At 40.1% G+C, this 16,755-nt stretch overlaps 2 protein-coding genes across 2 annotated transcripts; both read right to left on the bottom strand.

Moving 5' to 3' along the window:
- Nucleotides 1-6,039: 6,039 nt before the first annotated feature.
- slc7a4 (solute carrier family 7 member 4) lies at nucleotides 6,040-13,007 on the bottom strand. The gene is made up of 5 exons (XM_034212471.1): nucleotides 12,855-13,007; nucleotides 10,904-11,967; nucleotides 9,586-10,292; nucleotides 9,345-9,453; nucleotides 6,040-8,085 (listed from the first exon to the last, which is right to left on the bottom strand). The coding sequence occupies exons 2-5, from the start codon at nucleotides 11,883-11,885 to the stop codon at nucleotides 7,868-7,870; spliced, it is 2,016 nt and encodes a 671-aa protein (XP_034068362.1). The 5' UTR covers nucleotides 11,886-11,967; nucleotides 12,855-13,007; the 3' UTR covers nucleotides 6,040-7,867.
- A 995-nt stretch (nucleotides 13,008-14,002) lies between these two features.
- Nucleotides 14,003-16,752, bottom strand: dgcr6 (DiGeorge syndrome critical region gene 6). The gene is made up of 5 exons (XM_034212472.1): nucleotides 16,402-16,752; nucleotides 16,146-16,306; nucleotides 15,258-15,358; nucleotides 15,028-15,168; nucleotides 14,003-14,890 (listed from the first exon to the last, which is right to left on the bottom strand). Exons 1-5 carry the CDS (start codon nucleotides 16,518-16,520, stop codon nucleotides 14,822-14,824), a joined length of 591 nt encoding a protein of 196 aa, XP_034068363.1. The 5' UTR covers nucleotides 16,521-16,752; the 3' UTR covers nucleotides 14,003-14,821.
- Between the last annotated feature and the right edge of the window lie 3 nt (nucleotides 16,753-16,755).

Consider the following 16,755-nt stretch of genomic DNA (forward strand, 5'->3'; position numbering starts at 1 on the left):
TCTCATCAAAGATGGCAGAAAACATGCATTATTGTACTCAGGGGTGGAGTTTGACAAAGGATTACTCAAAAAGTACACAGTAAAAATACTTGATTGTAGTTTTGGTAGTAGTCCAAGTAGTACTGAATCCAACAGTACCAATTACATTAAGAACTTATTGCACAAAATCATTTTATCTCTCATCAAAGATGGCAGAAAACATGCATTATTGTACTCAGGGGTGGAGTTTGACAAAGGATTACTCAAAAAGTACACAGTAAAAATACTTGATTGTACTTGTGCTACTAGTCCAAGTAGTACTGAATCCAACAGTATCAATTTCATTAAGAACTTATTGCACAAAATCATTTTATCTCTCATCAAAGATGGCAGAAAACATGCATTATTGTACTCTGGAGGGGAGTTTGACAGGGGATTACTAAAAAAGTACACAGTAAAAGTACTTGATTGTACTTTTAGTAGTAGTCCAAGTAGTACTGAATCCAACAGTACCAATTTCATTAAGAACTTATTGCACAAAATCATTTTATCTCTCATCAAAGATGGCAGGGAAACATGCATTATTGTACTCTGGAGGGGAGTTTGACAGGGGATTACTCAAAAAGTACACAGTAAAAGTACTTGATTGTACTTTTAGTAGTAGTCCAAGTAGTACTGAATCCAACAGTTCCAATTACATTAAGAACTTATTGCACAAAATCATTTTATCTCTCATCAAAGATAGCAGAAAACATGCATTATTGTACTCTGGAGGGGAGTTTGACAGGGGATTACTCAAAAGTACACAGTAAAAGTACTTGATTGTACTTGTGCTACTAGTCCAAGTAGTACTGAGTTCAACAGTATGACTTTTATTAAGGATGCATCGATAAAAATCATTGTATCTCATCAAATATAGCAGAAGTTGCATGATTTTGTTCTCAGGAGGGGAATTTGAGAGTATTACCCAGAAAAAAGACAGTAAAAGTACTTCATTTTATTGTTGGTAGCAGTCAAACTAGGACTGAGTCAAACAGTGTTAGTTTTTTTAAGAACTCATGGTAAAAATAATTTGTATCGCATGAAGCAGAAAAAAAAAGCATTATTTTACTCTTGCGTTGGTGCCGCTTCTCAGCGATTACCGTAAAGGCGCTATAAATCGCGCACTCAGAAATGAAGAACTGCTCATTTGACCAAGCAAATTTGAGAGACGGCTGAGTTGACCGCAGTCAATTACTGCACTGATATTAACACAGTTATACTTAAGCAATAGCTCAGGCCGTGGTATATGCTCATTATATCACAGCTAAGGGGCATGGTTCGGCCCGACGCGAAGCGGAGGGTCGACAACCCCCTTAGCTGTGATATAATGAGCATATATCACGGCCTGAAGTGAGCTATTGCTTTTATAAAACGGTTACCAAATGTGGCAATATGAAATAAAAATACACTCTAATTTAATTAGTTTTTATTAGTAAATAATGATGTTCATAATAAAATAGTCCCTCCGTTGCCTTCTGCGCGAAACATAGTGCGAGGTGGTTGCTAGGCAACAACACTAACAGTTAGCGAACATATTAGACAGAGAGCGTTGATCCATTATCTGGCTGTTAATTCACATTCATGTGTATGTTATCGTTTATTGTGCAGCCACTGAAAACCTGTCCAGCATCAGTAGCATGGCTTACGAGGTCACTTGTATCGGTTGAAGTTGTTCTGGCTGTTGCTCGGCGTGGTCAGAATATTGCTCCACTTTCTCCGGTCCCCGAGATTCTGCTTCCAGCAGCTCTGGAGAGAGCTTTCGCACCTGTGGCCACTAACGGTCATCATGACTCTGCTTTGGTTCAAGACCCCATCAGAAAGCTTTTGAATGGTGGTACTTTTCCAGTTGGTCTACCTGCTCTTCACGTAGCTCTGCATGTCGTCCTTTAGGTGCTTTTTTCCCCTGGAGATAGGCACTCCTCAATGCACTCCTCCATAGTAAGACCGAAGTTCGAAGTTAATCTTAAATGTTTCTATATGCTTTGTAAGTTTGTTCCGTAACGGAAGAAATGTAAATATATTTATAAAACTGACAAGTCAAATCAAGCAATCTGATTGGCCGATAGTGTTTTTACTGACCTCTTTGATCAGATTGCTTGATTCAACACATCCTCACTCCCAGGTCGGCCTATGTTGACGTTATGTCAAGTCCCCTGTCGGCTTTTTCCAACGCAAGGGGGGGGCCTTAGCGTCCATTTTCAACGCAAGGGGGGGCCCTTAGCGTCCATTTTCAGCTTTCCGGGATGTCCATATGCTTCTATGGACGCTCATGGAAGCACGGCATTCGTTTGTGTCGGCTGCCCTTAAAGGCAATGTGAGCGTCCATTCTCATTGGATAACGGAGAATTGTACACCCGGAAGTAAGTATTCCCCTTACTGTCGATTGGTTTTACAGTGATATCTGCACTACTCATCGACTAAAAAACACCAGATTATCCTTGTTAATTACACAACATTGATTGGTTTAAATTGTGTGCAATGCTTTTGTATTTTTCCCCTTCGATTCGGAGAAACAAATATGTTTTCGGAGTAAAGGATGGCAGAAGACACTACACTACCCAGAATCCCCAGCTATCGTTTGGACTACACCATGTGCTCTGTTTGACGTCACGTGATCTTCAAATTTCTCCCTGAAGAAAAAAAAAACATGGCCGAACTTCGTTTTATTCTCGATGGAAAATGCCTATTTTAAAGTTAGTTTGGCCATTAAAATGCGTTTTGATGTAATTTGATGCGAGAAATATGAGTTGTTATTTCAGATTATGTGTGCAGTGGATGTACATGATCTTTAGTTTGCTAGTTATTACGAAGATTACTTCAGGAAATTGCGTCCATAACGTTTTCATTGTTACCAAGGTGGTTGCTAGGGACGCTGCTATCGATATTATTTATGTTATGTTGTGTAACTGTTTAATGGTGTTATCTTTATTGCTACCCCCTTCCCCGTCAAGGTATAGTGTTGGTCCACAGCGAAAACATATTAGTTTAACAAAATCCGCATCTAAAGATAGCCTACGTTATTTTCCCCTGTGCAATTCCAGTCTCACATCTCACAGCACATCGTCATTAACAAATAACGGAAACAGACCGAAAACATTGAAAAAATATACAATAATACTTTATTCCGAGTGTGCTTGCTTTTCTCTTTGGAAGTCATCACATAACGGCATTGTAATACACGGTTCGGCTGCATTAAATATTACATATCTGCCGTAGTTCTGTATTTATAGAGCCCTGATGAGAAGACTTCTAGACAAACATGAGGAACTGAAAACGTGACGTGGATCATAAATATATCAGCCATTAAACAACATCTTACATTTCTTTTCACACAATACGTCTCCTTGCAGTATCAACACTAATTCGGCTGACTTTTATATTTGATCCAATTGGTAGATAGGCTGTATTTACACCATAAAGGTGCACACCTAATATAAAGGGACACCTAGTGGTTAAAGCATGTTATTGAATTTCATTATTTTTATCATTAGATATTAATAGGATCCCTATAAAGTATATTAATTACTCGTTATTCTCTACTAATAGTTCATTAAAGACTGTATATAATGACTATTTTGCACATCCCTTTCAAGATTTCAAGATTTTCTAAGGTTTATTGACATATCATATAGGCCTACACAACTATGGTGTAGTTCTGCATTGAATGAAAAACTTGGGTCGCAGGTTCCTCAATAGTGCATTTCAAGACATCTATCAATATTTGTGCGTACCTCCAGCAATGTTAACTATGTTGAAGCACTTATTTTAACTGATATTATACATAATGTATTATACTCTTATAAGATGTATGTAAATATTTCATCTCCGACCTTGTCAGGTATTGAACAATCAATGGTATTGTCCACAGTACATGTATAATACTAATGTGTACCTGTAAAAGCGCCTCGATGACCTCGAGGCGTGAAGATGGACGGTGTGGCGCAGTGCGCTGTGCAATGATCATCAGATCAAGGGGTGAAACCCGCCGCTGCTGCGTCTGTAAAGCCGGTGTGTCCTTGGGCAAGACACTTCACCTGAACTTGCTCCTGTGGGTATTGTCCACAGTATCTGACCATTGCATGTATCATATATGTGTAATGTGTGTGTATATGTAAAGCGCTTTGAGTCATTGATAAAGCGCTATAATAAATGTAAGGAATTATTATTATTATTATTAATAAATAAAGAACACAGAATTGTTGAATATAAAACACAGAATTTGTGTGATTATACTAAATGATTTACAAATAAACACCACTGCATATTTAACTGTTACACATGCTGATGTAACGCAAATGTTCCAACTTGAGATCAATAAAGTATATATTATCTTAAGCTGATCGATGGCTATACTGCCATATTTGCAAAATGTGCCTCTGAACCTTAACAAGTGCATGTTTCAGGCTTATCAATTAATGTAATGTAATGTTATCAATTAACAACAGGGGTCACAAACATAAGACCAGCTGTTAAATAAAGCTCTTCTGACCTTAGCTGGCATGTGTGTATATATATATTAATGCTGCCCATTATGGGCACAAGCAATTTTCACCCATTTATTAATTATATGTTTTAAATGTGAGTGTTTCCTATCCCCTAAACCTCCAGGGATGTACACAGTTTAATACTGGCAACTTCTTATTATGGGAAATACGAAAACGTCTTTTAAAACTACAACTCCCAGTAGAGACGTGCCATAGTTACAGAACATGTTGCGAAACAGAATAGCCAGCATTTGTAGTTCTGGGGACAGGGTGGGGGAGGGGGGACGCGGTGGACCCGTTCAAATCCAGTTTTGGACAGTCTGCGTGGTTCCATCCCATTTCAAGTGCTGTTCGAGACTCGGCGTAACCCTCGGAGCACACTCTCCAATCACAGAGCTTGAGGACTATCACGGGGTTTGTCAAACAGAGCACATGGTGTAGTCCAAATGATAGCTGGGGATTCTGGGTAGTGTAGTGTCTTCTGCCATCCTTTACTCCGAAAAAATATTTGTTTCTCCGAATCGAAGGGGAAAAATACAAAAGCATTGCACACAATTTAAACCAATCAATGTTGTGTAAATAACAAGGATAATCTGGTGTTTTTTAGTCGATGAGTAGTGCAGATATCCCTGTAAAATCAATCGACAGTAAGGGGAATACTTACTTCCGGGTGTACAATTCTCCGTTATCCAATGAGAATGGACGCTCACATTGCCTTTAAGGGCAGCCGACACAAACGAATGCCGTGCTTCCATGAGCGTCCATAGAAGCATATGGACATCCCGGAAAGCTGAAAATGGACGCTAAGGGTCCCCCCCTTGCGTTGAAAATGGACGCTAAGGCCCCCCCTTGCGTTGGAAAAAGCCGACAGGGGACTTGACATAACGTCAACATAGGCCGACCTGGGAGTGAGGATGTGTTGACTTGGCGCACCGGTAACTTTCTCGTGCGCACAAGAGGCTGAGACCAGGCTGAGCCGCCGAATCCCTCGGAACATCATAAAAGCCATTTTCAACGGTTATCTGGTGAAAGATTAACTAGGCTACTGGATGAAATAATATGACTGGTATAGGTGCGAACATTAAACACTTTTTGAAAAAAACATTATGATAAAATATTTTTATATATTTATAATTCTGCAAATATTACGATAAACTCAGCTATTTCGCGGCCCGGCAGTAACACCTCCGCGGCCCGGTACCGGTCCGCGGACCGGGGGTTGGGAACCCCTGACCTATATTACACCCATATTACATCCTAATTGTTATTGCACCCATTTTACACATGGACAGTCTGTCAAATGACTGTCTCCCCAATGATACAGAAACCACTTAAGGGTCAATCAAGAGCTGAACATTTGCACTAACAACACTTTGATTGACTTTGATAAGAATCATGTCTATTCTAAAATACATTCGACTAAACTTTTAGTTTCATTCTCTCCTTATAGTTTTACGGAATGAATTGTCTGTATTCATTTGTATAATGCGATTCCTTGAGGTGATACTGCAGTGAGATTATTCCACAATACTGATTTTTTGTAAATGCTGCTTCAAAACATTTATTTGTTTGCATTTTTATACAGACACAAAAAAGACAGAGAAAAGAGGTGAGGGAACGTTAAGCTCAAAGAAGCACCACAGTATCAATATCTGTCACTGGCCCCAACATTGAAAGCAAATGTAAAACCTAAAATTAATAGACAATAGTTTTCAGTGTGCAAAGTTGTACAAAACTCTTTGAAATGATGTCAAAATGCCTTCTGCTTTACATTCTCTTCCAAGTTTGTGTTTTGGTTTAATAAAAAGTATGAAGTCATGTTTAAGAGTTTTTATCCAAAAAAAATGTAATAAATAAATCAGTGCAACGGATTGCTTTAACTTTGGAAATCAGTCTGCATTGGTTACAACACATTTAAGGCCATTGGTTTCTTATGCAACACATGCAAACACAAACTAGAATGAATAGAAACATAGCATCTGCTAGGGATCTTTTAAGGTACTTTTACCTATGTGATAAAGAAGAGAGCCTCACGTTCACATGTCGACAGTGTACGCTGTGGGAATGTTTTCTGTATATTGTCCTCACATGCCTTTCTCTAATCTAGGTCAAACTGCAGACTGGCAACAGGGACTAATGCACATCTGCTGGGATTACTCAGGCCTCAGACACAAGAAGCCCATCCCATAACATAACAACCAATATCTGCCCGATCACCAATATTATACCCTGTTTGTGAAGATTCCCATTCAGTAGGTTTGTGCTTGCCTTGTATATCCAATAATCTTATTATCTTTCAGGTTATTTCAGCAAATCGTTATAAAATCTAAAAAGACAAACCTCAATAAATATGTGCTTTGAATTCTAATCTCATACCAATGGGAGAAAGTCAGGAAAAGGTATGCTAACCAAAAGTGTGTGAGAAAAGACTGCACAATATCAGTGACACAAGAACGAGCAGGGTCATGGGACGAGATTTAGGAGATTAAGTGAAGCATTGAAGTGTTGTCAGCCACTTAGAGTCGAGCACACTTTACTGATGGAAACTAATAGGGGTACATGCAAAACATATAGAACAAACACAGAAAGAGGAAAACTCAGAATAAGATTTGTAAAAAAAGCAATAATAGAATAGTAATAATAGAAAAATAAAGACATATTTGAGGGTATAGGATTAAATGATCTAAAATAAATCACTATACAAAGGGGAGTTAAAACTTAATGAGTACCAAAAGGAGGAGATGGACAGAGAGGATCCAAAACACAAGAGCATGTCATTTCTCTGAGGCTTTGGAGATTAGAGTGTGAGTAAAAAGGCAAAAATGTAATCTCACAAGTCTGTGCATTCCTCTGCTTAACTTTAAAAAAAAAATCATGCAACACATGAACTCTTAATATGCTTCAAATGATATCTAAATTACAGTTTTGTTGTGTGTTGATTTTCCAGCTTCAGATCCGTGTTAGCATTTGTAAAAATCGTCCACTGAGTATACTTAACTAAAAGTTTGTCACAAAGAAAGCACCATAACCTATTACTGTGTGGATTCTGACAAACTGGCATGGTTGCTAGAATACAGCTGATCTTAAAGGATATATGTATATAACACAAATTTGATGCCAATAGTTTACAGAAATAATAAAGCTCTAAATTCCAGTATTACAAGATATACAAATAGGCTTCACAAAGACATGGAGAGCGTGCATCCCATCCGGTGTTGTGCTTACACTTGCAAAGCAACGAGTACAGACTGTGGCGGGCCAGTCACACGGGAGTGAGATACAGAGAGGACACGAGTATAGTAAAGCGTATGAGTCGAACGGAAAATACCAGGCAGCACTAATGACTTGGTTTTGGTCACACATCATCTCTTCCCTGCGTTCTCCTCAGCTGTGGAGGCAGTGGGGCTGCGGAAGTCGTGTGCAGAGGTGTCCATTTGTCCTTCGGGCTGGACAGGCTCCACCGTCTCTACTAGGCTGCCGCTGGGAAGCACCACGTACCGGGCGGCCATGTCTTCGGGCTGCAGCTCCCGCTTGCCCTCCTTACTGTGCCAGATCCCATAGCCAAAATACACAAACAGACCTGTGGAAAGAACAGCAGGAAACATAATGAGTAACCAGGGAATACTGTACACAGGTGAGAAGGGAGAACAAGTTATGCCACTTGAGATACAAGATTTGGTTTATGAAATGTTGATGACTTTCATATTTAAATTGTGCAAAAATATATATATTGGTGTAATAAAAAACAGATTTTAACAGAACTTTAATGTCACAATTAGGGCTGTACGATCTGAGGAAAAATGCAATTCAATAATTATATTACTTGTGATTCATCAGTAGATAGTAAAGTGAACACAAAAGTCTGCTTTACTGCTGCTTCCAGTATACTGCTTAAATACAACACATTGCTTTTCTAATAAAAAAAGTAAAAAAATGAATGAGGCTGAAGGGAATATACCAGTTTTTTTTCTTGTTGTCATAAACAAAGTATTAGACAATGATTCTGAACAGAAGAAGTCCCTATGTAAAAAGTCATACCATCACAAATGTTAAAACAGTTCATCCATAACCACCCCACGATAAAAACAAGTATTTGGAGCCCTCAATGTTTGTCAAAGGCTTTATGTTTACTTTAGCCAATAAAACCCAGTACATATATCAATTTGTATTTACTCTTTAGTGAAATATTGATGATTTGTTTTTAACCCTACCGAAAGTCAAATTAAGAAATCCCAAGTTTTGTTTTCTTTCAGTGGCCACAACTTTCTCCAGGGAAACGCTGTGAGAGATGGAGCATAGCCTGAGACCCTGTCAAGTGTACTTTTGCATGTGTGTGCATCTCATTAACTTGCTGCAACTTCTGACAATAGTCTTTAAATGGTTTACTGATCCAGAGAAGGCTTAAGCTAATGCAGCTGATCATGTTTCCCCAGTGATCCCCCTTACTGACAGCAGGGCATTAACACTGCCTGACCACCATCTACATCAGAGGATCTTTGACTCCAGAGGGAGTTTCCCCACCACACACTCCCCCCCTGCCTGTAACACCATCCGTTGGACTCCTTTGTTAACTTCTGTAACATAGTGACATCGCTTCTATTGGCTAGCGATCCAACACATTGTACGTAATAGGCTAAGGCCCTTAAGTAAGCAACATGCAAGGCAGTGCTTGTGTAAATAGGATGTTGTTTATAGAGTGTTAAATAAATCCATCATGTTCTCAGTTCAGAAAAAAATATACTTGTTTTGCGGGATGTGTTTGAGAGACAAAAGCAATTGAGGTGAGTATGTTTCTCTTCAGCCGCTACGTTCACTGCCTGATTTTTTGTGTTTTCTTACCTACAGCGATCCATACTGTGAATCGTATCCAGGTCAGATAGCTGAGCTTCATCATGAGGAACACATTGATGAGGATACTGGCAGCTGGAGTCAATGGAACCAAAGGTACCTGTGCAACAATGAGCACCATTAATAATCCAATTATTAATTATGTAGTTTTCATAACATTTGGCTTTGAATACAATCTATCTGTGACCAAACAGAGTGTAAGAAAACAGTATTTAATCACAACTTAGCTCACCTGGAATGTTTTGCTCTTGCTTTGTGGCTCGTGAAGCCAGATGAGCGTCAGGCTGAGAACATACGCTAAAATAAAAACCACCAGCAGCATTGAGAAGCTCCAGATTGGCAGCTGCAGCTGATTGGTTCCAAACTCTAACACAATACAGAGGGAGACTGAGCTCACGATCAGTGTGAGGACGCAAAAGGCCACCACCTCGCCCGGCTCACAGTCCCCCAGCAGCTTGCCGAGGTACGGTTCCCAGTAAGCCTTCAGCTGACCCGGTCCACGCTTCTCACTTGACACCTCTCTCTCCACCAGCTGCAGTTTGTCAGAGAAGGACTCGTACTGCTTCAGCTCCCCGCTGTCCTCCCTGATGGTCTGAGACTCTGTGGGGGCAGGGGAGGTCTCAGAATTTGGGTTGGGAGACGTGGAAGCGGTTCCTTTAGAGCTGATTCTGTCGGGCTGGAAGCGCAGTACAATAACACTCGCTGCCACAAAGGTGTATGCTAGGAGGGTGCCGATGGACAGGAACTGAACCAAGGCCTCCAAGTCAAAGATGAGAGCCATGGTGGACATGAGGATCCCGAACACCAGGATAGCATTGACTGGGACTTTGGTGACAGGATTGACCCGTGCGAAGAAGGAGAAGAACAACCCGTCGTCTGCCATGGCGTACACAATCCGAGGGAGGGAGAAGAGATTACAGAGCAGCACAGTGTTCATGGCTAGAAATAGAAAGAGAGAGTCAATATCAGAACTGTAGTCAAAATATAGCACTGTTCAGGCTATACTACTTCCAGAAATGAATCATCATTTGTATCAGGTCTTAATGGTAAGGGTAGAAATAGGGACAGCCAACAGCAAAACATGCAACCCAGTGAGACCTTATACCAGACAATGCTTCATGCTGAATTCACTCGTTTGTGCACAGGCATTTGTTTGAGCGACAATGGCAAAGAAAATGTTGTTGTCTGTTGTGGGATGAAATGTCTAACTAGGTAATGTGTAAATAAGTTAAACTCAAGCACAACCAGATTCAAGTGAATACAAAAAAAAAGGAAATATGTGAAGTCTTGGGAAAGAAAGTATCCCGGCATGTTGAAGCTTCACTGAAAATGACACGGCTAAACTGCTCTACTCTTGTATACCAGGAACTGTGACTCAAACTGTAAACTGTTACTCAATATAAGAGTTGACTAAAATGGCAACCATTCATTCATTTCCGACCACTAGCTAAGGCCTGGTTGCACTTTTAAAAGTAAGACTTGAGCCCTCTTTGTGTTATTACACCTAATCAAACAGCAATTTAACCTCTCCGTTAAAAGTTGACACTCACCGCAGATGGAACCAATTGCCACGATAATTCCAGCCCAACTGTAACCCCGGCGGAAGAAGGCATCTGCCAGAGCTGAGTTTGGGTCCAGTGAATGCCAGGGTACCATTAGTGTGAGCACTGTGGAGACCAGGATGTAAGCTGCTGCTGCCAGTCCCAGGGAGATGGCAGTGGCAATGGGAACTGCTTTCTGTGGGTTCTTGGCCTCCTCACTTGAAGATGCAATTACATCGAAGCCCACAAATGCGTAGAAGCACGTAGCCGAGCCTGCCAGTATTCCAGATAGCCCGAAAGGTGCAAACCCTCCTTCTTTCGCGCTCCAATTGGCTGGTTCAGCCAGCATAAAGCCAAATACCAGGATGAAAATGATGACAGCCATGCTAATAACGGAAAATATATGGTTTAAGTAAGAGGACACTTTAACTCCAAAGGAAATGAAGAACGAGGCAAGTATGAGAATCCCTGCTGCAAGGAGGTCCGGGTAATGGGCCAGGAAGGGCACGTTCCACTGCATGATGTGTGTCTCTGTGAAGTTCTGGATGGAGTGGTTAAAAATGGAGTCCAGATAGCCACTCCAGGCACGTGCTACAGCAGCACCACCAATCATGTTCTCCAAAATCACATTCCAACCAATGAGAAAGGCCCAGATCTCTCCCACGGACACATAGGTAAACATGTAGGCAGATCCTGTTTTGGGAATGCGTGCTCCAAACTCTGCGTAGCAAAATGCGGCCAGCAGTGAAGCAAAACCTGCAAAAATGAAGGATATGACGACAGCGGGCCCAACCATGTCTTTAGCCACAGTTCCTGTCAGGACATACAGCCCAGAGCCCACCATGCCCCCGACTCCCAACAGAGTCAGGTCCAGGGTGGAGAGGCAGCGTTTCAGCGACGTGGCCATCATGTCATCATCCAGTGTCTTGAGTCGGTTCAGTTTCTGACAAAAGCGCACCGCTGGGGAGCAGCCTCTCGGAAAAGTTGCCATAGCTACAGAGTTAGGGAGGCCAGTTGGGCGGGAAGGTTTTGAAACAGTCAGATTAGATCTGGGACCTGTCCATCAAGCGTACCTGCAACACAAAGCACAAAGGTTTGTATAAGAACAGGAAAAACATCTGCAGGTGTTTGTGTTAACCTATATACTACTGTGCATTCTACACATTTGAGATCACTTAAGGAAACACAGAAATATAATCCTTCCACTTTAGGTATATTGAACACACTGTTTCATTCACATATGAAGTTTATTGCTTTGCTATGAAATAAAGTAAAAGGAAACAAATCCTACAACCCAATACATATGCTAGTCTATCAGGCTGTTCACCACACTTTGATCGATCTTAACTAGATGTTGGCACTGTGGCCTGCAGGTGCATGCGTGGCAAGGGCCATCACTGAGGCCAGTCCACGTCATCTTCCCGTGAGCTGATGTGTAAAAACACAGCCTAAAATACTGAAACAATAGAAGATGCAGGTAATGTTTGGTTCTTGTTTGACTGCCAACAATGTCTTTGGGTTGTATTTTTATCAGTGAGTCCACACATTCATCCTCTTGGGCGGTGCATCATCCGACTCCTGCCCTGGATAGGCATATGGCGACAACAGGACGCCTCCTCTACAATTACGTAACGCTTTATTCCCCACTAGAAATAAATCCCCCCCCGTCATAAACAACAATAATCGTCTACACTCTGCAGTATATCCATGACCACATTCTGTACTGTGGAGAGAATAGCAGACGAATATAATAGGCGTCGTTATAAAGCCAAATTAATAATTTAAAACAAAATGGAAACGGACGCTAAAGAGGATCGGTAGACTTCCTCTATCCTGGATGCTTTAGATATGGGACATCGCACTCTGAATTCACCCATGAGCAGGTGTCATTATCTTAATTATTTCATTTACAAGAAGAAAACAGTCATTAATAACATAGGAAATGCTTTCATCACTTTACCGTTGTTGTTCAGGCTCTGTCATCTGTGCTGCAGGTCCGGAGCTGTGAGAAGTTGCCGGGGTGCATCGCCTGATGATGGAGCAGAAGGTGCGACGAGGAATAAACCGAGTAAACCCAACATGCACCGCCTGGGCTCTTCTTAAAGGCACAGTCACCTTTATACTGACAGGGCTTCCCCACTGCGCCCCACCCGTGTTACAGCAGCATGGGAGCACATCCGCCCAGAGGGGGTTCCCGGACCCTGACTACTAATGTGCAGTGGATATATTAAACATGTTTATCCTATGCTGTAATTATGTAACGGTCAGGCAGCATAGGTAATAACTGTTAACTGTATTGACCTACTTTAAGTGACCAGGAATCAGGTTTATTGCCAAGTAGGTTTTTATGTTCATGATTTTTATTCCATATTGCATTCCTTTTTATTCCATTTCATTACAATGTAAATACTATTTTATATTTCACTATATTTTTTACTATTTTAAATATTTTTCTAGTTCTCTACCTGTGCTTTTAATTCTTGTTTTACTTTTATGTATGCACCACAACATCAAGTCAAATTCCTCGTATGTGTAAACCTACCTGGTAATAAACCTGTTTCTGATTCTGATATACAAGCATTACATAACATAAACATAATAAGAAAGATTATTTACACAAATTAAAATCAGAGCCCTACAATAAAGACACATTATTATAGAATAGAAACATATTTTAACCAAAAAAGGAGCCTGTATATGGGATCATAAGTATCTTCAATTTGGTACTAGAATAAAGAAAATGAACATTAGGATATAAATGGAGTCCTGCTGTTGGACCTGGTCACCTTAGCAGCAGCAAGCAGGGCCTCCTATGGTTCACATATGATGTTAATGGATATAATGAAGACATTATAGTCCAGGTGGGATGAAATCAACACATTTGATTGAATCCATCTTAGTTGGACAGACCGGGCCTTGTTTTGTGTCAGTTTTTTTCTGTTTCTCCCCAGGTGAACAGGTGCACGTTTTAATTGTCTCTACATTAATTAGTGAGCAGTGGCAGGGTGCCAGTTAAATAATTTGGAACCCAGTTGTACACAAATTACTGAAAGAGATTGACTATAACAGACTTCGACTGTTGAAATGTTTACAGAAGAAGACAAAGACTTTTAAAATATTTGTTTTATGAAAACATACTTAAGTAAGGACAAATACCATACTGATACCATCCATACTGTTCTTGTTCATAAACATATATCATTAATTCAATTGTTCATTGTTGGAAACATTAGCCAACACTGACCTTAAAAAAATCTATATAAATAAGAAGGGGGTTAACTCACCCTAGTAACAACGCAACTGGACAAACATTAAAACAAATATATTATGTGAAATAAGGTAGCAAAATCGCAAAAATATCAGAACAAAATGAAGGAACTGTATTACAATACTGTTCAAATAAATAAACAATAAAGTGTTCAAAACACTGTCACTTGATACAAAGGTATCAGCCGGCCCCTTATGGAGCGTTTCACTGTTGAAAGGTCAAATTAATTATCCCAGGTGCCGCCATTTCTGTGTCCTTAAGTTACACATTGATGCTCAACTATATCATTTCTGGCTGTCTGCTTCATCAACATTTGGCTTGAATATGTATACACTAGGTCTGTAAAGGAATTGCAACACACCAACTTCCTAATTTCACAATGTGTGACATGGCAGATAAGTGCTTAACAATTTGATGTTCTTCACCACCTGCTACTGCTCTCTTCCCAGGTCTGCAATCATCTCACCCTCGAGAACCAGTCGTCTTCTACAGGTCCTGATGGTGATTACAACCCTTATAACAACAAGTGATAAACATGCAATTTGTCGACCATTGTTAAATCTCACAATTACTGGACTGTGAGCATATGTAGTCAGTGGCCTTTGCATGACATTTTCAGCCACCTCTTTTGGCAAAATTAGGCCTCTTTTTCAAGGGATTCAATATTGTGACTCCTTTTGTTGAAGCTTGAGGATCAATTCAAGTAGATTCATCTGCATTGTCAGCTCCTGAAATAACACATAAGAGTTGAAAAGAGTAAGTCAGGACATATATCACCATCTGCCGGACATTTGCTGCATCATAACGTTTTCAATGCTACACTACCGTAGTATGCTTTTTATCTGCATTGAGTATAGACATTAACCTGAGGATTGGTGGTGATAAAAAATCCAGGGACTCCCGCCTTCTCCAAGGTGTTCTGCTGGTCTATCACTTTCTGATCCATTTCTGCTACAATCTTTTTATCCATCACCCGTTGTTCCTCTCGCACCCGAATTTCCAGAGCCTGATAACAAAACACAAAACTAAGTAAAACAATCATAAAATAGCAAATATCATAGTCTTTTCAGTACCCAGAGGAATCTAATGCCTTACCTCTAGCTCTGCTTGCTGGTTAGATTTCAGAAGCGTGAGGTTGTGAGACTTGCATGTCTGCAGAGCATCCTTGTGTTTGCGTAGAAGGTCTTGTTTGAATGCTACAAACGAAAAAAAACAACAACTAACATTTACTATTAAAATGGTACACTTAGGACCAGTTCATTGAAGCATGTTTGTACTTGACATAGTTCTTGATTTGAGGGTACACAATTTGACATGCATCTCGTGATTTTCACTAAATTCCAAGCTGGTTTAATCTCGATATTAATTTATATATCTGTAAAAAAACTAGTCCTTTAACCAAAACCTGCAAAAGGACCTAAAAAGGCAAAAACTCAAACAAAGATCAGCTGTTAAAAATACCAATGGAGCAAGAACATACTGTTTGTCCTTTAGTCAACCTAGAAAAAATAAGAAGCTGTCACTAAATTGAACAACTGCAGAACTCATGAAATGTGTTTATGCAATTGAAGAATATCTTAAAAAGGAGATACAAGCAAGATTTCAATTTCAAAGCTGGTTTATTAAAAAGTGTTTGGCTCAACCTCACCAATCACGCACCAACATTACTAGGCCAATCATGCTTACAACACTTCAGTCATTTCGCCTTTATTTCAAAATAAGAGCACACTTCTCCCCATGATAACTTTATCAAGGATTTACAAATCAATGCTTAAACTGCTTTTAAAGAATCAAATTGCCTGGATGAAAAAAAATAAGATTATTATTTTAGCCTGAAATATGTTTGTTATTATATAAAGCTACATTTGGAGAACAGGGTTTTGTATACATTTTATTATCCAGGGTACAGGCATACACTTGCTTCTTAGAGCAGGCCTCATCAGTAACAGCATGTTTTCCTAGAGAGAAAGGTAGAGCACTCACCTTGGCGTTCACTGTGCAGCTTTTGCCTCTGGGTGTACAGATTTTTCTCTGTAAGGTGCTGAATATCCAGCAGCCCCTGAACAATCTCATAGACCGTCCCATCGATGAGAGCCAGAGCCAGGTCACCCAGCGTGCTGTAGGACAGCCGCTGCTGGAAGGAGCTAGCCAAGGATAAAAACAAATACAAACATCAAGATGTAGTTGTATATCGCCCCTCAGACTGAAAGTGACATCTGATTTGGTTGAAAGAAATTACCTTGGTAAATCTTTAACTAAGGTTTGCAGTTCAGATAACAGGTAGTAATGTCTTTCTTGGTGTTTTGCAGGATCGCCGTCAGTGACTCCGGGATAAACATCCATCTGATCCATCATCATGGATGAACATATAAACACATTCAGCTAATGTAAAAGCCGGCTGAATTTATCCTACCAGTTTTGGTTAATTTAACTATTTTAGCACAGAAACCGGTATGTAAGTTGTCTTTAGGAGACTAACGTACATATCACTATGTTCGTACGTTAACAAAAATCGGTTAAAGTTAGCCAAAAAATAGGAAAAGTGAGTGTTTGTATTAGCATGGATGTAGCTCATGTAGCTTCCTTTCAAATT

This window comes from Gymnodraco acuticeps, unplaced genomic scaffold (assembly GCF_902827175.1).
Source record: "Gymnodraco acuticeps unplaced genomic scaffold, fGymAcu1.1, whole genome shotgun sequence".
Lineage (NCBI taxonomy): Eukaryota > Metazoa > Chordata > Actinopteri > Perciformes > Bathydraconidae > Gymnodraco > Gymnodraco acuticeps.

Coding starts and splice junctions, on each gene's coding strand:
- dgcr6 (XM_034212472.1), bottom strand. CDS start 16,520: ATGATGATGGATCAGATGGATGTTTATCCCGGAGTCACTGACGGCGAT. Junction 15,169..15,257: donor ACCAGCAAGCAGAGCTAGAG/GTAAGGCATTAG, acceptor TTTTGTTATCAG/GCTCTGGAAATTCGGGTGCG. Junction 14,891..15,027: donor TTATCACCACCAATCCTCAG/GTTAATGTCTAT, acceptor GTGTTATTTCAG/GAGCTGACAATGCAGATGAA.
- slc7a4 (XM_034212471.1), bottom strand. CDS start 11,885: ATGGCAACTTTTCCGAGAGGCTGCTCCCCAGCGGTGCGCTTTTGTCAG. Junction 9,454..9,585: donor GCAAGAGCAAAACATTCCAG/GTGAGCTAAGTT, acceptor ATTGTTGCACAG/GTACCTTTGGTTCCATTGAC. Junction 8,086..9,344: donor CACAGTATGGATCGCTGTAG/GTAAGAAAACAC, acceptor TTCTTTCCACAG/GTCTGTTTGTGTATTTTGGC.